This window comes from Macaca fascicularis, chromosome 3 (genome assembly GCF_037993035.2).
Source record: "Macaca fascicularis isolate 582-1 chromosome 3, T2T-MFA8v1.1".
Lineage (NCBI taxonomy): Eukaryota > Metazoa > Chordata > Mammalia > Primates > Cercopithecidae > Macaca > Macaca fascicularis.
In genome coordinates, this window is record NC_088377.1 from 184783603 (window position 1) to 184811481 (window position 27879).

At 47.5% G+C, this 27879-nt stretch overlaps 2 protein-coding genes across 20 annotated transcripts; one reads left to right on the plus strand and one right to left on the minus strand.

The window, feature by feature from the left end:
• Positions 1–5057: 5057 nt before the first annotated feature.
• On the plus strand, positions 5058–6232 carry LLCFC1 (LLLL and CFNLAS motif containing 1). Its single transcript, XM_065542692.2, has 2 exons — positions 5058–5190; positions 5716–6232. The coding sequence occupies exons 1-2, from the start codon at positions 5058–5060 to the stop codon at positions 5949–5951; spliced, it is 369 nt and encodes a 122-aa protein (XP_065398764.1). The 3' UTR covers positions 5952–6232.
• A 244-nt stretch (positions 6233–6476) lies between these two features.
• Positions 6477–27823, minus strand: KEL (Kell metallo-endopeptidase (Kell blood group)). 19 transcript variants are annotated; one of them, XR_001489760.4, is made up of 19 exons: positions 27244–27552; positions 26801–26942; positions 26372–26548; positions 23750–23874; positions 23275–23421; positions 19924–19986; positions 19643–19831; positions 19267–19415; positions 17979–18108; positions 11568–11678; positions 9997–10095; positions 9665–9742; positions 9126–9226; positions 8829–8939; positions 8619–8686; positions 8235–8404; positions 7987–8146; positions 7793–7888; positions 6477–6776 (listed from the first exon to the last, which is right to left on the minus strand). XR_001489760.4 is itself a non-coding variant. In XM_015448188.4 (19 exons), the coding sequence occupies exons 2-19, from the start codon at positions 27265–27267 to the stop codon at positions 6615–6617; spliced, it is 2142 nt and encodes a 713-aa protein (XP_015303674.3). In that variant the 5' UTR covers positions 27268–27321; positions 27652–27823; the 3' UTR covers positions 6477–6614. The 19 variants fall into 19 exon arrangements, 14 of the variants coding, with proteins under 14 accessions (XP_015303674.3, XP_015303675.3, XP_015303671.3 ...); XM_015448188.4 differs by lacking the exon at positions 7987–8146 and adding an exon at positions 27652–27823 and having other exon boundaries at positions 27244–27321; XM_015448189.4 differs by lacking the exon at positions 7987–8146 and adding an exon at positions 27652–27823 and having other exon boundaries at positions 27244–27356.
• Positions 27824–27879: the final 56 nt, after the last annotated feature.

Genomic DNA, 27879 nt, shown 5'->3' on the forward strand with positions numbered 1-27879 from the left:
TGAAGGAGAGGAGGAAGTAAAGACCTCCAGCTCAAGAGTCAGGCAGAGCCTGGTACAAATCCTGACTCTTATCCCTTACAGTTAGTGAGACTTTGCAGTCTCAGTTCCTAACCTGTGGAATTGGGGTAACAGCTATGCTGCCTCACAGGAGCATCCGTAAAGCACGTGTCACAAGTACTCAATCACTGCTGATCCTCCTTCCACAAGTGGGCTCAAGAGACCCCCCGGGCTTCTTCTCAGAGCTTCCCATTTATGTGTCTTGTCATCTCTGTCCTCAACCCTGCATCTCAAAGGAGGGTTTCTGTCCCCTACTTCCCAGGCCAACCCCTCTCTGTTAGAATTCCTCATGACCGTGACCAGTCAGCTTCCCGGAGCATCACCGAGCAGGCTCTCTTGTCCCTGGGGAGGCAGGCCAGAGGAGCCCCCAGGGGCCCTGAGTTACTATGGAGGTTGAACAGCAGAAACTGGGCAAAGGTAGATGACAAAGAAATCATGATTCCACGTTTGGGACTCTTTCCAGGAATGAAACACCAGGAGGAATGAGTAATGTTGAGTAATTTTATATATTTTATATTATATTTTATATATTAAGTAATTTCCCTTATCCACAGTTTCACTCTCTTACAGTTCAGTTACCTAAGGTCAGCCACAGTTGGAAAATAGGTGGGTACAGTACTATAACATATTTTGAGAGAGAGAGAGAGAGAGCATTCACATAACTTTATATTATTATAATTTTCTATTTTGTTTTATTGTTGTTAAACTCTTTTTTTTTTTTTTTGAGACAGAGTTTCACTTTTGTCTCCCAGGCTGGAGAGTAATGGTGTGATCTCGGCTCACTGAAACCTCCACCTTCCAGGTTCAAGCTATTCTCCTTCTGCAGTCTCCCTAGTAGCTGAGATTACAGGTGCCCACCATCACGCCCGGCTAATTTTTTTATTTTTAGTAGAGACAGGTTTTCACCATGTTGGCCAGGCTGGTCTCAAACTCCTGATCTCAGGTGATCTGCTTGCCTCAGCCTCCTGAAGTGCTGGGATTACAGGTGTGAGCCACTGTGCCTGGCCTAAACTCTTAACTGTGCCTAATTTATAAATTAAATTTCATCATATGTAGGTATGTATGTATATATATAGGATAAAAGATAGTATACACGGGGTTTGGTGCTATCTAAGGTTCCTGGCATCCACTGGGGCATCTTGGAATGTGTCCCCTGAGGTTAAGAGGGGACTTCTGTATATGATAGCTTGTATTTATCTTCTCATTGTTTTCAAAGAGGTACATCAGTATTATTGAATTGCATGCACTCAATAGATGTATCAGGTAAATGAGAACAAGGAAGAATTCTCTGTGTGAGAATCCTTGGGTGTGTTGGCCCCAAGCCCCATGGCTAGTGGCGAGACTGGAACTGGCCATGAACTTGAGATCTCAGCTCCAAACCACTCTCCAGAACTTGTTCCTTCTTGGGAATCTTTTGGCTATAAAGATGTGAGAGACCAGTGTGAGGATACGCTGGGACCCTCCCTCTGGGGGTCTTGAAGAGTGGGGACTGCCCCCTTCTTTTGTTGTAAGAAAGAGAGATCTGCTCCCGAGATTGAGGGATGGACCAAATAACCTTTAGAGAAGGACAAGAATTGAAAGGAAAATAAATAGGGAAACTAAGAGGAGCTAATATTCATTGATGTTTCCAAAGGGGGAACATTTGGATCTTTTTCTTATTAAAAGCCAGAAGGAAAAGTTAAAAAAAAAAAAAAAAGATACAGTGGAATTATGTTCTCACTGGGAGTGGGGAGGGCTCAATTTGTGGGACATTTTTCTGCCTCGCTGGGGGTGACGCCCTTGTGGAGTGACTTCCAGTCTAAGGAGATGGAGGGAGCGATAAGGGTGAGGTGGGGGTTGTAGATGCCTTGATAAGCAAGGCAGGCCAGGAAAGGAGCACCTGCCAAGGAAACTACAACCCATAAAGCTGGTCCTGGAGCAGGGGGGTTGGGACATGGGGGGCCGGCAGGGGAGGAGGCTGGCCCAGTCTGAGCTGCACAGAGCAGGCGTGCAGGGACTTGCCGCCAAGGGCATTGTCCAGGGGTCTGGGGAAGAGAAAGGGGAGGCCCAGTGCTCAGGCCTCCCCTTCCCACCGCCATCCCTGGGCCTTCTCCCTCTCACTTGCCCTTCTCTGCCTACCTTGTCCTCCCCAGTGGGAAGGGCATGGACAAGTAGCCTGGGTGAGAACCACGGTGTCCCCCGCAGTCCCAGCTGGTAGACCAGAGATTTGGAATCTCTCCTGGCCTTCTCTCCCTACTGTTTCTTCCTCTTGTGATATTCAACATTACCATTCTATTTTTCCTTTTCTCTCCTTTCTTTTCATGCCTTTCTCAGCTTTCTGCAAGTGAGGACGCCTGCAGACTCTCCCCTTCAGAGAACAGCTTCCCTGCCGCTGATGCACGGTCAGTAATGCCTCCAGGCACCCGGGAGAACTGGGTTGGGGGCATCAAACTACACTGTCAGGTCCCAGAACCCTTCACACCAAAGCAGCCTGACCTCTTATTCTAACATAGTAAGGAGGAGGAGGAAACATAATTCCTAGATTTCCATTTTTAAGAATTACACTCCCACCCCACGTGGCCACAGCCATCTAGGAAAAGGATTCAGGGCCAGGTGCGGTGGCTCATGCCTGTCATCTCAGCACTTTGGGAGGCCGAGGTGGGCACATCACGAGGTCAGGAGTTAGAGACCAGCCTGGCCAACATGGTGAAACCCCGTCTCTACTAAATTAAAAAAAAAAAAAATTAGCTGGACAAGGTGGCAGCCACCTGTAATCCCAGCTACTCGGGAGGCTGAGACAGGAGAATCACTTGAACCCAGGAGGCGGAGGTTGTGGGTGAGCCGAGATCGTGCCATTGCACTCCAGTCTGTGCAGCAAGAGCGAGACTCCATCTCAAAAACAACAAAGTGATTATCACTGGATGGTGGAATCATTAGCCTTTTGGGGGTTTTGTATTTTTCTGTATTTTATACTTTTGTAATAAGAAAAAGTATTTAAGGGATTCCCTGTTTTCTGCAAGAATTTATCTCTTTCAACACTGGGTGCGGGGGTGGTGTCAGGCTGGTGGTGGCGGTAAGGAAATGGCAGTAATGGAAACAACTCAGTTATTTCCACTCAAGCCTGCCCGGGAGGCAATTCTCACCCCAGCCACCCCACCCATTCATTCCCACAGAGCGGGAGATGGCTTCTCTTTTTGCCAGGAAACCAAGAGGCTCCTCCCCCAAAAATAGCCAGGAGGGAGGAGATTAGTGATGGTTTTTTCCATTCAAGCATCATTCTTTGGATCTCAGGTCAATGGGTTCAAGGTAGGGGTGAGCAAGGTCACCTGCCTACTTGAATCTTTCCTTACTCACCTTCAAGTGACCTCCTGTACCACTCCCCAGTCCCTCGTCATCTGGCTTGGACCATCAGGAAGTGTAAGAGATGGTGCTGCCGTATGCGAGAGAGCATCCATGTGGGCATGTCTGCTGACACAAGTAACCTCTGTGGGAAAGCATCTCCTTGTGTGTTTCTCTGTCTGCAGTTCGCTCTTGCGGAAAGGGTGCCTGTCTCCGCAGTGTCCTTGGACCTGCCTGTGGTGTTTCATTCAGGTCTGGTATGCATGGATGAGCAGGAGCAGTGTGAACTGGTTATGAGAGTTCAGGAGTGACTAAAGTCTCCTCTTACCTGTCTTAGCAGCCATCCTGCATCTCATGGCCCACGTCTCTGTTGCTGGTTTTTGAAAAAAGGTCTTCATTCTGTCTCCCTAACTCACAACCCTCCAACCATCTCTGCCCAAGAAGCAGTTGGGGGTGATTACCCACAGCCAGTTGCTGCCAACAGATCTGTGCTCGCCAGGCTCATGGGCAGGAGGCACATCCGGGTACTGAGGCACGATTCTTCCAGATCTGTTATTTGGGATCCTAGACTCCCTGCCACACTGCGGCTTCTCTGCAGACTCTAACTCCTTCCGCCAGCAATAAGGTTGGAGATGAGTCTCTAACAACCTTTTCTTTCTGTCTAAGAGTACAGAAAGGTGTAAAATGAAAGAAGAGGCTGTTTCAGCCTGGTGGTACAAGAGGGCAAAGGCTAGAAAAGGGGGAAAACCAGGGGAGGGTGAAGAGAGGGTGTGAATGGGTTCTACTGGCTGCAAGGCACCCTGCTCTGTCTCTCTCTCTCTCTGATCACTCTCTCTTCATCTGTCTCTCTGTCTGTACGTCTCTATCTCTCTCTGTCTGTACCCCTCAGTTTCTGCCTGTCTCTGTGTCTTTCTCTTTTTCTATGTCTCTGTCTGTCTCTGCCTGTCTCTGCCTGTCTCTGTTTCCCTGTCTCTGTCTTTTATACACACACAGAGCATGTGCCCTTGCCCGTCCTCGCCCTGTGCTCCTCCCATCTTTATTTTCTGGCAGACCCATGCTTCATGTAGAGCAGCATGTTCATGCCCACGACTTGAGAATCCTGGCTGGCACGCCTGTTCTGGGCCTCATCCTATGCAAACCACTCTGTTACAGAAAGGCCACATGGAATAGTGGGAAGATATCATACTTAAAAGTAAAAGTTAATCAAGAGTCCTTTTCTACCCCTTAATATTTGGGTGATTTTGAGTGACAGAGTCATTTTTTCTTTGAGCCTCAGTTTCCTCATGCATATAATGGATATGAGAACACTATGATTTTGCAGTCCTGGTTGCTACGTGGATCTAATGGTGTAATGGATGTGAATGTACCTTGCAAACTCTTAAGTCATTTCTGTTACTAAATACAGGATGACCCACTGTGTTCATCTTGGAAGCCTCTGCCATGCCTTTGGCTGTGCTCTATTCTCGTGCCTCGCCATGGAATGCTCTAGTGAGCTGGAATGAAGGTCAGGCCCATGGCTGTGATGTCACAGAACATGTGAAGTCAGAGGTCCTATGGAAGGGAAGGGGAGAAAATGCCTCTGGAAAGGGGTAAGGGCCAGGACAGGAATGGGGCAGGAGGTGCAGGGATCCTGCTGGTCACTGGGAGCAGGGGGCGGCTGAAGGCAGTGAGTGGGCAGGTTCATGCCTCCCCTGGCCTCCCAGCTCTGCAGGGCAGCGTTCCTGGTTCCCATCTTGCTGCTGCTGCAGGTGAAGCCTCTGAATGGGAGCTCAGGCCCCAAAGATGGGAGCCAGACAGAGAAAACGCCCTCTGCAGGTAGGTAGAAAAAAAGATAGGAGAGTCTGGAAGCTCAGGGTCAGGTCTGTGTGAAGCCGGGCCCCAGGTCACTGATGAAGCTAGGGTGAGACCTGACATAGGTCTGGTTTATTGGGGGTAACTCCAGCTGCTGATGGTTGTCGTGTGACATAATAGTGTCAAGGAACACCATGGGCCAGCGGAGCTTGCATGCAACTTCTGTGTGAGTAAGCATGATGCATTTGGCTGGCTTCAAGGTGGCCCCTGACTCCCCTAGTGCTGAAACCCTAGAGGAGGCAGCTAGCCTTAGCAATGGGGTGTGTGTGTGTGTGTGTGTGTGTGTGTGTGTGTGTTTGAGTTGCGGCTGTGGTTCAACACAGAGCAGAAAAAACCTCTAGAAATAGCATCCCCTCTCTGGTCAAGGCCAAGGATATGGGCAATTGGGACTGCAGCCCTAGGCTTCAACGTGTTTTTCCTATTCTAACTTCTCCTTTCTGGTTCAGGCCAGGGTCAGGGCTCAGTTCTCATCCTTTTCCCCTGTTCCAGACCAGAATCAAGAACAGTTCGAAGAGCACTTTGTGGCCTCCTCAGTGGGTGAGATGTGGCAGGTGGTGGACATGGCCCAGCAAGAAGAAGACAAGTCGTCCAAGACGTCAGCTATTCACAAGCCCTCTTTCCACCTCGGTTTCTGCTTTAGTTTGGCCAGTGTCATGATTTTCTTAGGAGGGCCATTGAGGCCGACATTCCTAAATATCCATCTCTACTTCATGCTCACTTACTGACCCTCCCTCCCTTATGGGCTTCAGGTCACAACTCCCAAAGAAGATGCAGGCGTGGCTCTCTGCCTCTGATTACCATCACTGTACCTCAGGGTTCAGCATCAGAGTTACCAATTGCCATCAGTGCTGACTGACTGCCTCTCCGGGTTCGGAGTTTCATCTCCCAGGGCCAGAGACAGCAGACTCACATCCTTCTCTCCCACACCTCTCCTGGTTTTGTTCAGGACAGCAGATTAGAGGCAGGAGGCAATGACAATAAAATAACAATAAAATTCTGAGAACAACTGGGAGCAGCTTTCCGATACTTAATCCAAGCCCTTCTCGTCTTTAGCTAGACTGCTTTATTGTCCAATCTTTGGTCCACTGGGTGGTCTTCAAACCCACCAGGTCACCAATTGTTGATTTTTTCCTTTTCTTGTGTCCATGAAATATTTTTGGCATTTCTCCCTCTTATCTTTTCTGACTTCAGGTATTTTTCTCCCCTATAGTTAATGACTTCTAGGCATAGAACATAGCAGGAACAAGTCATTAAGAGACAAGCAGAAGCCAAGTGCCGGCTTTTATTTTTGGAACAGAAGTGGAAAGGAAATCTTGCTCTGATTCCATGGATGTGACCAGGGAGGTGTTGGTCGATATTTCTGTGCTGTGGCATCTTCGGTAACCAAGTTACCAGAGCTGGCAGCGGCTGGAGGGGCTCAAGAGGGTACCACGTGCACAGCGGAAGTATCTGGCAAAGGCTGGGGTGCTGCTGAGGGGCCCATGGACTCGGAGGTGTGGAGGGCTGTGAGTGTCATAAGATTCCTGGGGGCTGGGCTCCCTACACATCACCTGAGCAGGAAGAGAGGTCATTGAAGGAGGAGGGTCCACAAGACAAGGCTGACCTAGTGACAAGGGGTGATCAGGGACAGCAGACAAAGAGGGGAACAGGGGATCAAGTGCTCCAAGGGCCACATGGAGCATTTGAAATGTATAGTTCACTTAATCTGGTGATAGTAGTCCAGGAGGAGGGCCTGGGCTGTATAATGATACCATTTATCAGTGACCGAGAGGTGGGGTCTAGCACAGGAGCTCTGGGGTGAAGTCTAATCTAAGTGTGTTGAAGACCTGGCACCTGAGTCTGTTGAGGGAACAGAGGGTGCTTAAGGAGGTGATGTCAAGTGGCCGCCATACCTAAGGTCAGGCGTCTGAAGAGGAATGTGGCATACAGTCAGCCTGTCACAGGCTTTTTTTTTTTTTTTTTGAGACTGAGTCTTGCTCTATCGCCCCGCCTGGAGTGCAGTGGCAGGATCTTGGCTCACTGCAACCTCCGCCTCCCAGGTTCAAGCGATTCTCGTACTTCAGTCTCCCGAGTAGCTGGGATTACAGGTGCCCGCCACCACGCCCAGCTAAGTTTTGTATTTTTTGTAGAGACGGGGTTTCACCATGTTGGCCAGGCTGGTCTTGAAATGCTGATCTCAAGTGATCCACCCGCCTCGGCCTCCCAAAGTGCCAGGATTACAGGCATGAGCCACTGCGCCCAGCCACAGGCTTATTTTTAAGGCATCTGCATTTTGGGGGTATGAGAGGAGAAAAAAGTTGGTCTCCTCTCCTGGAGGAACCTGGGAGTAGAGTTTTTTCTACCTTTGGAGTTGTAGGGGTGCTGAATTAGGTAGAAGAAACGGTAGTCATCTGAGGGGTGATTCCAAGGGGTAGGGAGGGATGAGAAAAGATGACAGTGAGGACATCTGCAGCAGAGGGTTTGGGGTATTTGGCGGAGTGTCCAAGGAGGGGAGTTCCATGAGCTTCAGTAATAAGGCGTTCAAACTGACATAAAGCAAGCTGTGGCAGGAGGTGGCTGTACCTACCTGGGCATAGCTTCGAAAGAAGATCTGCTGGGGGCTGAGGTCCAGGCGGGGCAGGACGGTCTCCCCATGGTGCCATAACAGCCTCTTGCTGTATGCCTGGGTAGGGGTGGGTGGAGAAGGGCCCTCAGGCTCTAGACCTGTGGCCATTTGTAAGTCCCTCCACACAGTACCCAAAACCCATGGCCCTTGCTCACTGGCTCTGCACTGACAAGTTGATCTGAGCCAGAAGAAAGAGTAATTCCCAGAAGACCTATAGATGTCCTAAAAACAGAAGATCTCTGGGGTAGGAGGGGGATCCCCAGGTTGCCGTCTGTTCAGGGGGCATGTGAAGGGCAGAAATCCATGCAACTGTACCTGCGTCAGGAAGGGTGGCAGGAAAATTTGAGCACATGTTTTCTAGTCTGCCAGTGCACATAAATTGTGGCCCTTGACACTTGCATACCTGCAGCGCAATGGCTAGCCCCCCCACGTCTGCAGCGTTCTCCAAGAATGTGAGGGAGTCATTGAAGGAGGTTCCGCTGGGTAATGGAAAGGCAGCATAATGGCGTTTCAGGCACAGGAGAGCTTCCTGGAGGGCATGGGTGTCACAGGCTGGGCACCCGCCAGGCAGCACTATTGAAAACAGGGCAAGAGAACATAGGGTTGGTGCTGCCGAGGTGAAGATGTGGGTGGTACCACAAACTGACCCAGCTCCCAGGAGCATGGCAAAGTTCCCAGGACTGCCCCACCTCAAACCTTAAATAACCTCCCTTTCCCCTCTAGGCCCCCCTGTGGCCTTCCCTTAGGTTCCCTATAATCCCACCTCCCAGTGGCCCCTGTTACCCACAGAGCTGGTAGAAGATGTGCAACAGCTCGTGGGCCATGATGCTGCCAGCAGCGCCAAAGTTCACAGCTCTAGGGAGACAAGGGCTTGTTTGACCCCCAGAATCTTTTGGCATTTTTGACCCCAATTCTCCAACTGTAAGTCCCATTCATTATAACACCTGTCGGCCCCTCTTGGGAAACTCCCTACCTACCCTCAGAGAGTAACCCATACCTGGGGTAGCCAGGGTGGAAGAACGGGGGTTGGAGGAGTCCAGCTGGAAAGACTACCACATGGTCAGATATTGAATAGTAAGCATTGACCTCCCAAGGGGACACCTTCCACCTGTGGGAAGAGCACAAGTGAACTCCAGCCCCCACCACATATTGCCCTGCCACCCTGAGACCTACGCAGTCCCTCCCAACTGCCGTTACTATTCAGGCTGCCTGCCCTGAGCCCTGGCTTCCTTTCCTACGAATCGTGGATGGATCTCTCCAGGATGGAGTGCCTGTGCCTCCCCTGCACTCATACCTGTGTTGGGGGCAAGGCTGCAAGAAGCTCTGGACAATTCTAGCTTGGAGGGACCGGACACAGCTCAGGACAGACTGCAGGAAGTTTGGTCCAAGTTGTATCTGGGGAAGAGGCAGGCGGTGACTTGGGCACACAGAGACTTCTACAGATGCATGCTGACATACACCAAGGGGACCATTTGACCCAAAACAGGCAAGCCCTGACACACAGGCATCCAGGGATTAGGAGGCAGCAACCCGGTGGCATCACCACACAGCACACAGAGGCTTTACACAGATCAGCACACAGATGAACACGCCCAGACAAGTCACAGGATGCATGCGTGTGTGTGGGGACATGCATTGGGACCTGAAAAGATTCTATTCTTCTGCCAACAAGACCCAGTGTGGATATTCCCCCATCGACCCCAGCCAGCACCAGGGCAAGGACAGGGCTGAGTCACCCAGGGAAAAACTGAGTGTCCAACAAAGACTCAGGATGGTCAGAGAAGTGAGGAGAAGTCAAGGACTGAGAAGGAGCTGGAAAACACAGGGACCCACATCTCTGTATTCTTGTCGGGCCAGCTCTGGCTTCAGGGCCCATTCTGAAGCCCCCATCTCCACCTGCAGTTGAGCAACCTGGAGAGAGACACAGAGGGGGCAGGAACACTCTTCGAGTCTACCAGAGGGAATTTCTCCCACTCGTTGCTCTGTCCCACTGTTGCCTCCCAAGCCTCTCACATTGTTGCCAGTGTGTGTATGCAGCCTGGTGGCTTCCCTACTTCGCTTGTGCCTAGGGGGCCTTTGGCACTTGTTTCCAGTCCCCATCTCGCTTGGTCCAATACTCCATTCCCCGCACAGGCTCCCATACCAGCCAGGATGCCTGATCTGACCTTGTCCTGGGCCATGTTCTGGGTCTCCTCATTCATCCAGGGAAGCTTTCTGAGGCGAGTGATGAGGGCATCCCGGATCGCAGTGAATAATTCCATGGCCTGTGGGAGTGAGGTCCGGGGACAGGGGGACAGGATCAGAAGAGGCCTCAGCCTGGAAAAGACCCTTGGAAAAGACCTTGGCCCCAAGGAGCTGCCTGTGCTGCAGCTGTTGCTTGAGCAGCAGCTCAACTAAAGCAACTAAAGGATCTGTGGAGAAAGGAAGCAGTGCCAAGCCCACAAAGGGAAGGTGGGGCCTGGCCATCCGTGAGGGCCATCAGGGAGATATAGTTCCTTTCCATGGGATATAGTAGCCTCACGCGGGAGAAAGACAGTGTCCTTACTCCCGGGGGCAGGAACACCTCCCAGCAAGCAGAGGGAGGAGAGGGCTGTCGTTCTCTCCTCTGGCTCCGGGCCCTTGTCTTCACACCATCTTTTTTAGTGTCCACTCCCTCTCCTCATCCTCCTGAGCTCTTCAGCTCAGTCCCCCACGTCTCCCCGGCTTCACAACCTGAGTGTGTACTCACTGCTTCCCCAGCCACCTGCCACCTCATGTAAATCCTTTCTTGGAGGGAAATGAAAGGCAATATCAAGAGGCTGGGCTCTGGCATCAGAATGCCTGAGTTCAAACCCTGTCTCTGCTTTTCGGTAACTGTGTGACCTTGGGCAAGTCACTTAACCTCTCTTTGCTTCAGTTCCCTCTTGCATAAAATCAGGATAATAACAGGAACTAAATGACGTAGTTCATGCAAAGCACTTGAAGGAGTCCCAGGCATGTGGTAGGTACTCAGAAAGTACTCAGTGTTGATTTATTTGACTTATTTGCCCTCTGCAAGATTATGTCATCCGTTCTGACGTCACGTCATGTGTTGTTAAAAAAATCTTAGATAACAGGGAGGAGCCTTAGAGATGATAGTGTTCAATTTTCCTTTTTTTAGTTGTTGTTGTTGTTTTGTCTTTGTTTTTGTTTTTGAGATGAAGTTTCACTCTTATCGCCCAGGCTGGAGTACAATGGCATGATCTCTGCTCACCGCAACCTCCGCCTCCCGGGTTCAAGCAATTGTCCTGCCTCAGCCTCCCGAGTAGCTGGGATTACAGGCATGCACCACCACACCCAGCTAATTTTGTATTTTTAGTAGAGATGGGGTTCTCCATGTTGGTCAGGCTGGTCTCAAACTCCTGACCTCAGGTGGTCCGCCCGCTTCGGCCTCCCAAAGTGCTCGGATTATAGGCATGAGCCACCGTGCCTGGCTCGATTTTCTCATTTGATGGTTGAAGAAACACAAGACCAGGAAAGTTGGGTGATTTGTCCAAGTGAGAGCATGTCATGGAGACTCTGTGGCCTAAAGCTGAACTGTTTCCACCCCAGGGATGGAGAAGGCCTTTGGGTTCCATCTCTCAGTGGCCCTTCTCTCTGACTGCCTGATTCCCCAGTTACACATACCACTGAGAAAGTCAAAGTTAATAGAATGAGGGAAGGCTGGGTTGGGTGGGAAGGGGTGGAGGGATGTGGGCTGGGAAGAGCTCTCACATACAGCACTTCGGGTGCTCGGGTCAAAGGCCTCACGAACAAACAAAGCCGCCAGCGTGGGCTCGAAGAACGTGCCTGTCTTCTCCACGCACTTCATCCATCGCGGGCGGGTGGGCTATGGAGACAAAGCTGGAATGAGTGGCTCCTGTTCAGGGCTCTTTCCTCATCTGTCTCCCCAGTCTTCACTAGATCTTCATTCCCAGAGGGTGCTCTTTTGACGGGACTTTCTGGGATTCATCTCAGTTTACTACCCCTTAGGGTGACGCACATCACCACTCAGTACAAAATAAGCACATCTTCCTCAGAGCTGGTCTCATGAGCCTGGCTGAGCAAATCCTTCATGTTATTGCCTATTGAATTTGACAGCAAGGCCTCTAGGAGGCATCATTCTGGGGGACCAAGAGGCTCCTGGGAAGAAGATGAGAACCCAAACCTCATACCTCGGCAATCTGATGTTCCCCCTGTTCCCCCCCACCCCTCCCAACCACTCTACTCCAGGGTCCCAGCAATGATTCCCATCCTCCATGCTTCTTTGCTCAAAACGGAGATTGCAGATGGAAATTCTGTTCTACCACCATCACCCTTATCCTCTCTCCAGGTGGGCATGGTGTATTATACTGTAGCATCTTATAAAGAAGAAAATTATCAGAGTAGAACTGGGTTTTAGATGCCATATTGTTTGCTAGGAAAAGAGGACACAAGACAAGACTCATTGTATAAATTCATAGAGCTGGAAGACTTCCAGCCAAGTCAGAGAGGAGAGAATAGAACGGGAAGGTGGAGGGCTTTCACTGCAGAGGCAGGAGGCCATGGACAAACACCCAAGAGGGCAGTGCCAGCTGAGGACCTCGAGAATGAGAAACATAAGAGACAGACGCTGAGAAGGTCTTGGCGGTAGGCTTGAATGGCTTTGAAAACTTGACCAAGGTGTAAACCCAGAGATGACACAGGGTAAATGGAGACACAAACTCAAGGAACCCAGGGGCAGGAGGAGGTAGCTGGCTTGAGGGAAAGCTGAGCTGGAACTGATAAATACCAGCTAATATGCTAATTTGGGTTAGGCAGGATGAAGCCTCAAAACTTTATTCCTGTGATTTTTTTACTTCCCAAAGACCTGTCCACAGGGAAGGTAGGAAGGGTGCCACTAATACTCTCTCTGCAGGAGCTAGGCTGGTCCTGGGAACGGAGGCGGTTTATGTGCATCCCACTAGAGGAAACAGACCAAAGAGGCCAGTCTGGTAGTCACTGAAGAAGAAACTTCTGAACCCACTAGTTAAAGAGGTTATCATTTTGGAGGTTGCTGCAGGCCTGGCTGCCCACATCTGTGTTCTGTTGCACCTTGAGGTCTGCTAACCTTGTCTATTTTTATTTTTATTTTTATTTCTATTTTGTAACAGAGTCTCGCTCTGTGACCCAGGCTGGAGAACAGTGGTGCGATCTCGGCTCACTGCAATCTTCACCTCCCGGGTTCAAGTGAGTCTTCTGTTCAGTCTCCCAAGTAGCTGGGATTACAGGTGGCTACCACCAGAGATGGAGTTTTGCCATGTTGGCCAGGCTGGTCTCAAACTCCTGGGCTCAAGTGATCCACCTGCCTTGGCCTCCCAAAGTGCTGGGATTACAGGCATGAGCCGCCGCACCTGGCCAACCTTGTCTCTGATAAAGAGAAGAGGCTCAGATTCTTCTCATGCTGCATGAGTTGGAGCTCTGAAACAACAGGAACTAAAAGGAAATCCGGGTCTGAAAGCAATTATAGGGCCAAGTTGAGAATCTGCCAGCCACATTCTGCTGGACAAGCTTGGCTCCAGGAATACCTCTTATCAGACAGTTGCTACACCTGGAGCAGCAACCAGCATCAAAAGAGAGCTCACTTGAGCTTGGAAGTGTGGATCTGCCTACCCTGCTCACCCTCCTGTTCTTGATTTGTTTCCTGATGCCCTTTGCTGGAGCCTGATCATTTCTCCAACATGCTTTGCCATGGGACCTGACTGCTGGAGAGTACAATCGCCACTGCAGACTACTGCTACAGCTGTCTCTCAAGATGTGGAATGGTAGTGTATACCACACTGACTGCAAAGGGAGAGTTACAGAGAGAGAGAGAAGGAGAGAAATAGAATTAGAGAAGAAAAAGTCTCCAAAATATAAACAATAGAAAAAATATTTCAAACCCAAGATAAAGAAACTCAGTGGACTAATTTTAGGGCACCAAAAAAAAAAAAGTTGCACATGTAACCTCAGAACCACAAATAGTATTTGAGAAATGATAGAAATCAGGACAAATTCTACAAGTCCGGAGGGAAGCAAAAATTTGACCAATCTTCTATAGGATGAAAGGAAATTTTAGGGATTACAGGCCAACCAGGAAACTTTAACGTTAATTTCTAAGCAAAATTGTAGAACGAATCGTTAGACAGTTTTTGAACACTTGGAAAATAATGTGTAACTACTAAGGACTATGATAGGATCACTGAAGAAAAATGATGTCAAAATAATAAAAATTCCTCTGGCTAAAAGTCTTGTGTAACTAAGGCATATGAAAGACCAGAACCCCCAAACTCCAATAGGGGCCATGTGGAGGCATAACAGAGAACAGCAGGGCAACATCAGAGCCACAGGGCATGGTGGGGCTACAGAGAACGCACCCAGCCCCCAGCTGCGCCATGTAGCGACAGTCAGTTGTCGCCACAGGAGAAGGCTAGTCCAGTGTTTCCCAAGCTTCACAGACGTGCGCGCGCGCGCACACACACACACACACACACAGCGTGGAAACCTGGCGCGGGCACACACGCACACACACACACAGGGTGGAAAACTGAATGCTGGCATGCCATATCCTAATTTTTGAATATTGGTGATTAATTCAATGTTTGCAAAAGATTCTACAGGCTAACAAAACCCATCTATAGACGAAATACATCCTCAAGCACCACGACCATCCTACCACTGAATAGAGTATTAGCACTTACTAAGTTTGAGTTATTAACTTAAACCCCTGTGATTCAGTGACACCAGTTGTCAAAATGAAAACAACATCTAGTCTACCTTCCTCACAGGTTTGGGGATCAGGTGAAATAATACCTTTCAAGTACTCTAAGGCACTACCCCACTCTGTTGGCATTATCTTGATTTAGCCATTCTTGGAAAATACAGATTGAGTCCTAGTGAATTAGAGAAACTGATGTTGAATGACAGTGCAGTTACAGTGGAGTCTCATCTGGCCAAATCATAAGTAAACATCAATGGTGAATGATATCAAGTTAACTTGACCTCCCCTGACATTCCTACTAAGAATCCTAACTACCACTCACTTAGCATTTCCTTGCCTCATTTCCTGTTTTGCTTTCCTTCATAACACAACCTAACATATTTTATTATTTTATTAGTTTGTTTATTGCCTTTCTTCCTTCACCAGGATATACAACTGAAGGCAAGGTTATTTATTTGTCTGTTTTGTTCATTGCTGCATTCCAAGTGCCTGGAGAAGTACCTGAAGTACACTAGGTTCTCAACAAATGTTTGTTACAAAAACGAATGCATAAATCCATAGCTAGGTCTTCAATAACCTGACCAATGCCCTTCTCCCTTCAGGATCTTAACAGTAGTCTGGATGAAGATACACTGAATAAAACTGCAAATGATCCAAAGCTGGAAGACCTGAATAAATTGAGATGTTGGGCTGAATATAAATCATTCACATTTAATCATCACAAATGTGAAGTTCTGCTTTTACTTCTCAAAACCCACCTTCCTAAATTTCACAAAAGAAAACCTGACTTAACAGCCATTTTCATTGACTATAACTCTATTCAAAACTAATCATCCAAAGATGGTCCAATAATGAGATTTAGAAATCTTCTGTATAAGGGCACTATAGAGTATAATTCATTCAAAAGAATATGATCAGAAGTCGGTAATTAATGGCCACTGAATTGAACCAAACATTTTGATCATATCAAGGCCAAACTCTAGGTCATGTCTTTGATTCCATTCTTCCTCTCACATCACTCATCATCAGGACATCCCATTGCTAACCTTAAAATATGTTCTTTTAAAATACAAATGAGATAAATCCCTCTGCATGTCTCTATTTCATAGAGAGAGAAGCAAAAGTCCTTCAGTGACCTACCAGACCTTGTATGGTTCTCTCCTTCCTGCTCTGATTCCCTCCCCACTATTGTCCTAATCACTCTGATCCAGGTGCCCTGGCTTCCTTGCTGATTCTCAAACACCCGGAGCATGCTCCAGGGGCATCAGTGGACACAGCCTGCCATGCAAGCCTAGTCTTCCCTTCTCAGCCAGAGCCACCAGGAGGATCCTTCACTCTGCACCAAGTTTTAGCCAGCCTGCCTCCTGCCCTATCCCAATGAGATGATACCCCTTTCTTCACCAGAAAACTTCTTCCTCTCTCTAAACTTTTTGTCGGTTCCACCTCCTGCACAGAGATCCCACTGATCCTTCAAATGCTCCCTGATCTCTCCCTCTCGGGAACTCCAAAAATATCTGCTGTCTAAATCAGGATCCCCATATCTGCTGTCTAAATTAGGATCCCCTGCGAACACAGCCATACCTATCCATTTACTTAGTGTATAGCTGTTTTTGCACTGCAGGGACAGAGTTGAGCAGTTGTAACACCAACCATTTATGGATCCCAAAGTCAGTATTTACTATCTTGCCCTTTATAAAAAAGTTTTCTAACCTTTGTTTGTAGCACCTACTTATTTCTCAATCCTGTACAGTGTGTGGTTAAAAACATGACTTTATGAGCCAAAACATCTGTTTTGGAGTCTGTTCATTTACTTGTGAGCTGTGTGGTCTTGGGAAAGTTTCTTGACCTTTCTAAGCCTATTTTTGCATCTGAGAAACAGGGATTGTAAACCTCCAAGTGTTTCTGGAAGATTTAAACGAAATAACCTGTCCTAAGTGCTAACAGACAATGACTACTCCATGTATATCAGCTATTATCATTAAGTGTCATCTTTTATACTATTGTCGCAGAAAGGGGAAGTGGCTTCCCCAAGGTCACACAACTATTTGTTGGCAGAGATTAATTCAGCTTTTAAGCCCAAGGACAATTACGTGTCCTAATAGAAAAGATAATGGCTTCAGGACATCTAAGCCTTCTGTATTCTTTAAGCCTGAGCCTCAACATTAGCACTCTTACAACCTCCAAGAAGTGCCATGAGGCTATGGTGCTGGCGTTTATAGGTAGCTGTTTGTTGCCAGGATTTTGTAGCAATCCCAATTAAGATAACTTGGGGCTCTGGTCTGCTTCACCTGAATCAAGAGAAAAGCTGGGCAGAAGCTTCTTGGCGACTCTCCAACCCAAGTGATGCTCCTCAGGAAGACTGCTTTTTAAGCACAATGAGCAAACAACACAGACCCTGGAGCCAGACTGCCAGGGTTCAAATCCTCACTTCACTAACTTACTGTCATACCTGAGCAACTTCCTTAACTTTCATGCCTCTGTTTCCTCATCTTTAAAACAGGAACAAAATGGCACCCATGGTACCTCATGGAATTGTAAAGATTAAATCAGCTAATAGATCTAAAGGTTTTCAAAGAGTGTCTAGCGCATCATTAGCTCTTGATAAGCAATAACTACATTCCAGTCCCAGTGAATGCCTTTTCCTTCTCTGAATTCCACAGCAATTTTAGGTTGCCAAAGCAGAGAGTTTCTCCAAGGCAGGGAAATGGCCCACAAATTACTAAGAAAAAAAAATCCAGTGATTTTTAAGACTAACCTGAAGCCTTCACTGAGGTTGGGACATATCCAATGTACTAGACTCTTCTGCTCGCTTTTGGATATATCCAACTTGGGATTTCAAGATTCTCAGCAAAGGAGCATCTCTGTGTCTTATGTAATAAGTAGACTCTGGTGAGTGAAGTGCATTTTCTACCCAGGCCCCTCCTCAGCTATATCCACATCTGTGCCACAAAGCCTACATGTGGCCCAATGGATCCCACTGGATATCAGAGATAAACTCTTTGTGAAGCATGTTTGAACATAAAATCAACTAGACATTAAGGAAGGCCACTGCTTAACATCTCTCTCTCTCTCATCCTAATAAATTGTAAGCTCTAAGTCCAAGTTATCCTGAGCAAATAGTATAAGCGTAATGACAAAGAAAGGGCAGTCCTTGACAATTTCAGAGTTTTATATTTGAGCTCAAACACCCAGCAAGAAGCCAGAGAAGTAGTCAGGCTGGGAGATGTGTGCCTGAAGGTCTGGCACATGGTATCTTGGTTTTCAAGTTAAACTTTGTCTGTCCAACTTGCCTGCTTCTGTGGAAAGCCAAGACATGGAGGGGCATCTACCATCGTGGCCCCCTCCCTGAGAGACAGATGCCAACATTTACCCCTCAAAAGAGTAGATACTCCTTTCGAGTATCTGGGCAAATACGCCCGCTCCTCTCCTCACCATGGGTGGTTGCTCTGTCAGTTCCCGCAGTTTCTGGCTGAGCTTTCTGCGTGCCTTCTGGAATTGACTGTCTAGGGCTGGAGAAAGGGTCCCCACCAGCCCTAAGATCATGTGGCTCTGCAGAAAGTCCCTATGGAGACAAAAGAGACCCACACATATACCCCAGGAATCTGGGGATGCCTCAAAAAGAGCCTCCTCTTATATAAGTCACCTTGATCCTCCTGAAGGCAGCCCCTTCTCCTCTGTATTAATAACTGTTTTAACATTGCACCCAAGTCAAAAAGAGCTTTTCGTGGTGTAGGTTGGGTGGGATCTAGCTCCTTAGTAAAAAAACTAGATAAAGAAGCAGCCTTCAAAGTCACAGGGAAAGAAAGTTCTGGGCTAGATGGAGTCTGGACTCATGTCATGAAACAGATTCTACTTCCACAGTCAAGGTATCTCAGGTTGTCCTCAGATGTATCTCACAAGCAGAAGTAAGCTGGTCTCTGTGACTCCTCTCTGCTCCACCGGCAATGCTCCTGCCAGAACTGCATTGCACCCTTATGTAAGCCTCCTCACTCCCATGTGAACGGGCAGCTACCTCCCTCAAAAAGGATTTCTAGATGCTGCTACCACCATGAAGAAGGCCCTTAGGCCCAAGCCCTTGGAAGAAATCCACTGCTTTCAGGTGGTAGCCACCCAGGGATCAGAGGAGGCAGAGACCCTAACAAAGAGCCACTCTCTCATGTCCACAACCCCAACACCCCCTTGATTTCCTGATACTAGCAGAAATGCTCTTAGACATTGTTTCCCATAAGAGCTCCAGAATCCTCACACCACACCTGAGGAATGGGCCTTCCTCTTGTTTTCTTCCCCTAAGCACCCCCAGCCTTCACCATCTTCATCTCCTCATCTCATGTGCCTCCTCCTCCAGCCCACGGTCCTCAGCTGCTAAAAAGACATACATGCACTCAACTGTCCTCTGTGTCTGGGTCTTCCAGCATCTTCTACAGCTCAGAGGCTCTTGACTGGCTGGTGTTCTACTCTCAGCAGACCTTGTGTCTTGGCTGACCCTCCATTCTTCATGTCGTGTGTATCCTCCCTTACTCGTGCTCCCAAGACACATCCCTCCATCCTCTCTGTGCCACCCACCCTACGCTTCTCTGCCCCCACAGGTAGCAAGTTCCTCTTATCTTCCTGGGAGGCCCTTACCAGCCTGCCTTCCCCAAGGTTTCCTCTGCCCCCAAGATCTATGGTACACAGGCTCTCCTCCGTTTCCATGATCTCCCCAATCCCACCTGGGGCAAACCTCTGCTTTAGCAGCATCTCCTCCACCAGTTGTGACATGTTTTTCAAATATTCCACATCATGGACCACGAGGGACTGAGAGGGGCTCAGGGACATCGGTGTGAATGTTGCTTGCAAGCAGGACAACCAGTCGATGGCAGGGGCAATTTCCTTAGAGGAGGGACACAAAGCTGAGGGGGAGAAGGAAAAAAGAAGGAAGGGGAAAGGGCTTCCCCTTGGGTGTGAGAAAAAGAAGAAAAGAGGCTAATTGGAGGAGGAGATGGAGCCAGAGACAGAATGAAAAGGAATTAAGGGCACTAGGAGGAAGAAGGAAATGAGGTAATGTTTGGGAGGAAGGTTCCCATGCCCACAGTCTTCTGGCCCCCAGTTCCAGGCACCTTGAGCTGGTCGATAGTGACCATCTGGAAGAGCTTGCCCTGTGCCCGCCGCTGCTCCAGGGGCCTCAGAAACTGGAACAGCCGTGAAGTGATGATGAGGGACATGAAAGCGTGTTCTTGCACCTTGTTTGGGTCTCCTCCCAGCAAGGTTCCCAGCTGATTTAAGTAAGTCAGGTATTCCCGAAAGATCTGGAGGAAGGAAATGTCAGTCACAGGTGCCAGAGGTGCCCACCTTTCTCCTGGCCTCAGAGGGCAGGGCCTTTGTCCATGTGCCATCTTACCTGGGCATAGGTCTTCTGTTCCTGATCTTGCTTGAGGGGAACATCAAATTCTGGCTGGTCTATCTGGACACAAGAGAGACTGGAGAGAAGCAGGGAGCATGGCAGATGGAGAGGGCAGGCGTGGGGAGGTGGGGAATATACCATGGGAGATGGCCTTGGGAGATGGACCTAAAGACTGGACAGAAGAGAAGCAAGAGTACAAAGAAAGGAAGGGATTAGGGGTTGAGGGGCATGAGAAGAGTCCAGATGTGAGAATGGGAAGAGATGGTGAGTATTACAACCAATGTGGGTGTGCCAAGTAAGGCAGAAGCATAATAATCAGCATCCTAAAAGGAGCTATTCTTTGTCTCAGGAACAACGCCAGGGTGAGTGAAGTGAGGAACTTGTCCCAGGTACAAAATCTAAGACACACCAAAAACTCAGTAATCAAACTGCAACCTAACTTAGGAGTATATTCTTGCAATAGGTAGCTCCGTCTCAGCCAGCCATAGCAGTTGATCTTCATGCAACCATAGGCTGTCAAGTGATCAGCCCATGTCCATTAAAGACAATTGCTAAGCTGTAACCAATCAAGTTGTTTCTGGGTGTCACTTCCTCTTTCTGTAAATACTGCCTGCCTACATTGTTGGGTGGAGCTCTCTGAACCTCTACTCCTTCAGGATGCTGCCCAATTCACAAATCAGTCTTTGCTCAAATAAACTCTTTTTTTAAAAAAACTCAGTAATCAAGATGAATACTTAATTAACATTTTAAAAAATCAAAATTACTACCAAAAATGTATGATAAATAAAATCTCAAAACTTTGCTTATCATGGACTTTTTTCTCCCAAAAAACATACTTTTAGTCAATTTTGAAAAGAATCATGTTGTGTTCAAGAAAAGTCCTCAGTGTATTTTTGATTCATTTTGAAAAGAAAAATCATTAGTATTTTCAAAATGATTCACATAGAATTTTTTCCATTTTGGGGAAAAAAGCATAATCTTTTGTCAAAAAATTCATAATGAAGAAAAGTTTGATATTTTGGTTCATCATGTATTGTTGCATTGATTTTGATTTTTTAGGAATGTGTATTAAAATACTATTTATCATGATACTGAGTTTTAGGGACCTTCTTAAATTAGCACCCCAGGTAAGCACCATGTATATTTCACCTTAGTCTGGCCCTGATGAATCCTTGATTCTATTCTGAAGATCTTTGCTTCTACCCTTTCCCTTTTCTTCTCCAATTTCAATATCCCACTCTTATCTTGAGCCATATACTTTTCCTTCTGTCTTGAAAAAAACTTTCACTTGACCCTTTTGCTACATTGTATGTCCACAGTTCAAGGAACAAAAAAGCATCTATGCCCACTGTTTCCACTTTCTTACCTTCCTCCTAAGCTCTGTACAGTCTGTGTCCACTGCCATAACTGTTTGGAAAGTATCTTTAGGTATCCAAGGGTGTCTTCTCATTCCTTGTTCTCTGAGCTGACCCCTCCTTCCTGAAGCTCCTTTTCTTTCCTTTGTGGCCCACCATACTGGTCTAGCTCCCATCTCTCCAACTGTACTCACTCTTCCCTGGCTCCCTTCTGCCCTCAGTCTTTGAAGTTCTCCTTCTGTAGTCCATCTTTCCTACCTGCTTTTAACCCAAGAGACTATCTAGGCTCACACTGATGATAACTACCCTTCTCCCATTCACACTAAATCAAAACAATGGGATCATTGTGTAATCCCCCACTTTCTTTCTTTATATCCAATCAGTCACCAAATCCTCTAGAAACAGCATGGACTATCATCACTTTGGTGAAGTTGCCTAAATCCTTGTGCCTGGCTCTTCCTTTCCGTTTCTACCTCTATCTCAGGGCCTCAAAAAATGCTCATTTAGTTTCCTCGACACTCCCAGACAGACATTCAAAACTGCTGACTATGCACAACCATCAAAATATTTGCTGTATGCACAATTGTCCTAACAGTTGGATGGCCTCAGTAGCTCTTTTTTTTTTTTTTTCTATTATGTCAAATGTTTCACCTCTGCCTGACTTCTTAGAAATAATCAGGCTCAACCTTATGTCTTCAGTCTCACTTTTACCTCCCACTGCACCCCACTCTGCCTCCCAAATCCTCAGTTAACAGACCAGCGTCCTCACTGACCCCATGGAGGAATCACATCATTCCAGGTCCTCCCCCTGGCTCAGGATTTCCAACACCCCATAGCTTCACCTCCACTTGTGTGAATTAACCATGTTTCAAGGCTTGCTTAGTTCGCCTTCTCTCATTCTCTCCTCTCTGGGCCTCTTCTTAACCAGATCTTTACTGGCCCCCAAAGACTACATCAGTTAAACTCCTGAGCACACTGTTTAGAACTGAATTTTAGAACACCTCATAATGATAATCAATTCTTTTGTACTTATCCTCTAGTAATTTTGTGGCTCTTTTGACAGTAGGGTCCAAATATGCAGATAGCATTACATTAACCACAATAGTGACAGCTCCAGTGTTTTTATTTAGTTACTCACTCAACATATACCTGGCAAAAGCCTCTAGCTGCCTGGCCCTGTGCTAGGTCCTAAGGAACAAAGGCAAATAAAGCATGGTCCTTTTCTAAGGAGGCTCACAATGTTCAACACAGAGTGATAAATGCTGAGAGCATGAGGAAATGAGAAAAGCGAGAGAAAGGCTTCATCTAACTCATAACCAGGGTGTCGGTGAAGACTTCCTGGAAGAGATAATAAAGCCAACATTTGAAAAACATGTAAGTTTTCCAGGTTCAGTGTGGGGGATGGTTGCAGGCACAGGGAGCAGCATAGGCAAAGAACTAAGAAATATTCCTGGAAGTAGCAGTGAGTCAGCATGGCTTGGGGGTAAGAGAGAGAAGGAATGTACAGGAGATAAGGCTGGAGAAGTGTGTAGGGGTCAGATCACAAGGTGCTTGCAAAGCTTTACTAAAGATTAGGGACTAGATTCTGATGACCTGGCAAGCCACTGGGTCATTGACAAGCATTTAAATACAGACAGTAGTATAGTTAGCCCTTGGTTTAGAAAAGTTCCCTCTAGTAAAAATAAAGAGTAAATAAAATGAGAGCAATCCTAGAGATAGGAGGACTAGTTAAGGGGCTCTGAGATTAATCCAGATTTACAGTAAGAAAGACCAGGCCTACTTCTGTCTTCCCAGCACTGGCTCTGCTGCTCCATTTCCCACCCCCAGCTAATGTCCCTGACTTTCATATCAATAATTTTCCCTTAAGGTTGGGTTGTTTCCTATATCACACAGGTGTCCTCTCTTCCCAACCTGCAACCTTCCTCTAAGGGATGATTGACTAGAGATGGAGTCAGGCCAGGTCCAACTGTATCTTTGCCAGTGCATCCCTCACCTGGATGACTGGTGTGTGTGGCGAGGCAGGATGAGGTCCCAGGTAGGCTCTGAAGAAAGGGAAATGGCCATATTGACTCATGAGAAGTCTCAGCGTTCGGTTAAAGTTTAAGGAAGTCCAGTTACCAGAGATGCGCCAGCCTCCAAGCTTTAAAGGAGAGAGAAAGGGCTGAGCATAGGATCTGTGGAGCCCATCCCTCATTGTCTTGGTCGTCTCTTACACAGCTGCTACTGCCTGACCTCTGCCCTGGGCGCCTTGATTCCTCTAGGGTGCCACATCTGTCCTTTTTTATCTGCCTTCTCCCAAGGTCCTGATATTTCCACAGGGCATAACCATTTCCATCTCCATCTCTCTCCTAGAACTTGGGGGGCCCTAGGAAGAAGATCCACCCCCTAGGAAAAAAATGGCAGCCCTAAGCATGCATTGGTCCCATATGTTATGTGTCCAGAAAAGTTAGTATCCCAGCTTTTCTCACCTCCTCAATAACTTGTCTGAGGGGACCAGTCCCTGCAGCTTCAATGGCACGTGTATCCATGCAGGAGTTGTAGAACTGGAAGGCTTTCTCCTCCCCAGAGCCTGAGTACCAGGAATTCCGGGCCTCTAGAAAGGAAGCATGGGAGTGAGGACTAAACTCTGATTTTATTTTTATCTTGCCCAAATTCCTATCAAAGGGGTCTGGGGAGTCATGCCCTATATCATAAGTTCTCATCAGATGGGTTTTATTTAACCCCATGTAACATGATTTACTTTCCAACCTGATTCTGGCATAACATTATGAGACAAAGAAGAAAATAAAAATATTTTACCCCCAAACATGATTCTTTGCCATATTTTGAAATGACCCTACAAAGCTGTTCTTTGTGGAGGAAAATTTGCATCTATAAAGAATCTCTATTAGCTATTAACATATCTGTGTTAACATAGCTAGATCTTTTGATTAACTAAGATCTGAACAGGAAACACTTGTCACCTATTGTCTCTAAGGGCAGCCACTATAAGACTTCAAAAGAACTTTGGTCTCCACAATCTTTATCTTACCCTGAACATTTCTTTTCTATCTATCCCAGATCTTTAGACAAACTCAACCGTCAACCCGGAAATGTTTAAATTCACCCATAGCCTATAAGCCACCCCTGCCCCTTTGAGTTGTTCCACCTTTCTGGACCAAACCAATGTATTTCTTAAATGTATTTGATTGATGTCTCGTGCCTTTCTAAAATGTATAAAACCAAGCTGTGCCCCGGCCACCTTGGGCACATGTTCTCAGGATCTCCTGAGGGCTGTATCACAGGCCATTTTCACTCATATTTGGCTCAAAATAAATCTTTTCAAATATTTTACAGAGTTTGACTCTTTGTGTCGGCAGGAGAATTAAAGGAGTGGCAACTGGTGTAGAGGCAAAGAGGGAGGGTGGGAGACAGAGAGCTTACAGGAAAGAAAGACTCCCACAGAAGATGGAAGGAGGGGGAGGAATAGAGAGGAAAATAAGAAGGATGAGAGCACTGCCCAATTTGGGATAGACCAACTTGATGAAATGATGAAAGCAGGGAAAGAGAATGAGGAGAAGAAGACAATATGGAAAACAAAAGAAATGTGGGAAAGAAATCAAGAAGGAAGAGACAGGGACGAAAAGAGAAAGGTAGCAATAAGTGGGATATGGGCAAAGGATAAAAGAGAGAAATGAAAGACAGGAAAGAAAGAAATGACTGAAGAAATTAGACAAATTCAGGGAACTAGAAAACTTTCAGGAATTGGAGAGAAGAAAACTCATAAGGAAAGGTTTAGCAAAGAGAAGAAACAGGAGAGGACTCTCCTAGTCCAGACTTCTCATCCATTGATCCCAGAAAACAAACAAACACACTACAATAATCAAATGCAAGTCTCTCCGAATCATCCACCCTCTAATATCTAACACTCTTTCCACCCTCAGTCCCCCTGAAATCTATTCATCCCACTGTAGGCAATAGAATTTATCCTGAGCATATTTTTTCTTTTTATCTCTGAGCCTTCCCTGAAAGTATCCATCTACCCAAAGAGAGTCCACCTCCCACTCTTTCCCCATCAAAAAAGGGGGGCAGAGGGGTGCATTATTTTTCCCAGATTCTAATTGATAGTGTCAACACATTCTTTAGGTTCCCTTGCACTGGAAACGCATGCCTATCTTATATGTTCTTATTCCCAAATCCTCATCACCATCCACCAACTTCCTGGGACGCACTTCCAACCTCCTACACAGTTACAGTGTATCATTCTGGTTTTCCTCTCAGTCCTAGCAGTTTTCCTCTCCAGCCCCCATCTGCAGGAACTTTACTTCCACTGCCAATTAACTCAGCTCTCCTATTCTTCCAACATATCCTTTGTACTTACCCACTTTTTCTCTTATGCACAGTGATGAAGCCCTCTCTCACTTCCCACCCCACTATCCTACCCCTTTCATTCCACCACCATCCATCATCTCCAGTCATCCATCTCTATCATCCCACTTGTTCCAGGTCAACTTGCTTGCCATGGTCCAAGGTTTCAAAGGAGAAGCAAGAAGCAAGAGATCATTTTGAGAGAGGAGAGCTTTGGCATGGTGAGAGGGAGAGGATAACGTTGAAAAGGAGGCATTGGGAGACTAGAGGTTTTGGAGGTTAGAGAATGAGAGTGACAGACAAAAGAATTGAAATGCAGGAGGTGCTGAGGAGATGCTTGTGGAGGAAGACACCATGCATAGGATAGAAACTGAACATTTGGAGGAAGCAACAAAGATGGAGCTTGCTAAAAGGGACAAGTTGGAGAGAATGGAGTAATTATGGATACATGGAGAAGCAAAGAAGATGGAAATCAGATAAAGAAAAAAATGCAGAGAGGGACCAAGAGAAATGGAAGAAGGGTACCCAAGGTAAGGCAACAGGAAACAGTGAGAGAGGAGCAAATCCAGGCAGCTCCCGCCGTCCTACCTCTTTTACTCCCCCATCATCTCCAATCATCCATCCATATAATCCCACCTGGGATGGCACAAACCAGTTGTTCCACAACTACATAGGGTTTGGAGTAGTCATGGTCATTCTAGGCACCCACTTGCACAGAGCATCTTCTACCCTGCTTTCCTTACCCAGTATTCTCCGAAGTCGGTTTTTGTTCTTTGTGGCAAGCTCCTGAAAAGAATTATAGGTCCCTTTGACCCTTCCACAGGCAAAGCCAAAGAAGTCGGTGCAGGGGGCCACACTTGTGTTCCCAGAGGCCAGGTAATGATCCCGGAGATCCAAACACACAGATGTCTCACAGGGGCCTGTGGGGAAAAGCTCAGAGCTGGGAAAGAAGAGGCAAAAAGACCAGGGCTCTCCCAAGGGGCTAGGCAAAGAACATCAGGTGAGTAACTAAGCGGGGAGCTGATGAAAAAGAAATGGTTAGGACGCAGAGAGGAAGAACAATGGGGACCCCAAGGGTCAGGGAGCACAGAAGCCCCAGGAGCAGGGACTGGGCCCAGGTGCCAGGGCTGGGCGAGGGCTGACTGGGTTAGGGTGTCTGGGATCTTGCTTACGAGGGCCACAGTTCTGGAAGATGTAGAACAAAAGCACAGAAAAACAAAGGAGCAGGCCCAAAACCTGGATAGCTGTCAGCACCCGCCTGGCCACTGCCCATGGCCTGCTCCCTTCCACGGGCGGCCTCTCCTCTGGAGTGCTCTGTGGGAGGAACCAAGAGGTGAAAGATAAAAGGTGGAGGGGATTGAGAGACAGGGATGGGAAGAGGAGGAGGAGAGGGGAGAGAGAATGCATCTGTTAGTGTTATAGTCACTTTATACAGAAATAATTATCCCAACTCTTCCTAAACCCAGTCCTACTTTAACTCCTGGAAGATGAGAAAACATGTCAACTGTTTTGGGTGAGGATGAAGCAGACAGTTAGGGGATGAATGTTTGTGGGATTTTAGAGCCCAGAGTGACAACATCAGTGTATTCCAGCCCTAGGAGAGAAGGCCACTTACCTCTTGGCTCCAGAGAGTCCCCATTCCACCTGCCTGGCTGGGTTCCCTCGGCTCTTCCTCACTTTGGTCCCCACTTTCCTGAAGTGAGTGGAGGGAGAAGGAGGAGAGAGAAGCTGGTGCAGGAAACGGTGCATTGAAAAGAGTTTTCTCAGGCCATTTTGTTACCCTTGCTGCCCGCCCTGCCACCACACACATATTTTTATCTCAGGGCAGTCTTCCCAGATGGGCTTCAGAATGAACCTGTCCCCTGAATGTGCCATTTCTCACTCCCTCTCCCATTACCTCCCTCTCTCTCCCCCTTTCTACTCTGTAAGCCTCAGGTTCCCTCCCCTGCAGTGGGGGCAGGACATTTGCACACAGTCACCCTCACACCCCACCCAAGGCCTCTGACTCCAAAAGGGGACTTACCCTCTGTCTATCCTCTGTGGCTCCAGAATCGTTCCTGGTTCTACTCTAGGTACTGATTTGGAGGACTGGGGTCCAGGAAACGGTCCCCCTTCTGCCCCCACCCCCGTTCCTTGATCTTGGAGAAGGGACACTTCTGCTGCTCTTTCCCCCTTGTCCCCAGACACACAGGACTGGCCTCTGGGTGGAGCCTGCTTATCAGTAGGGGGCACCCAGGTTTCTCCTCCCCCT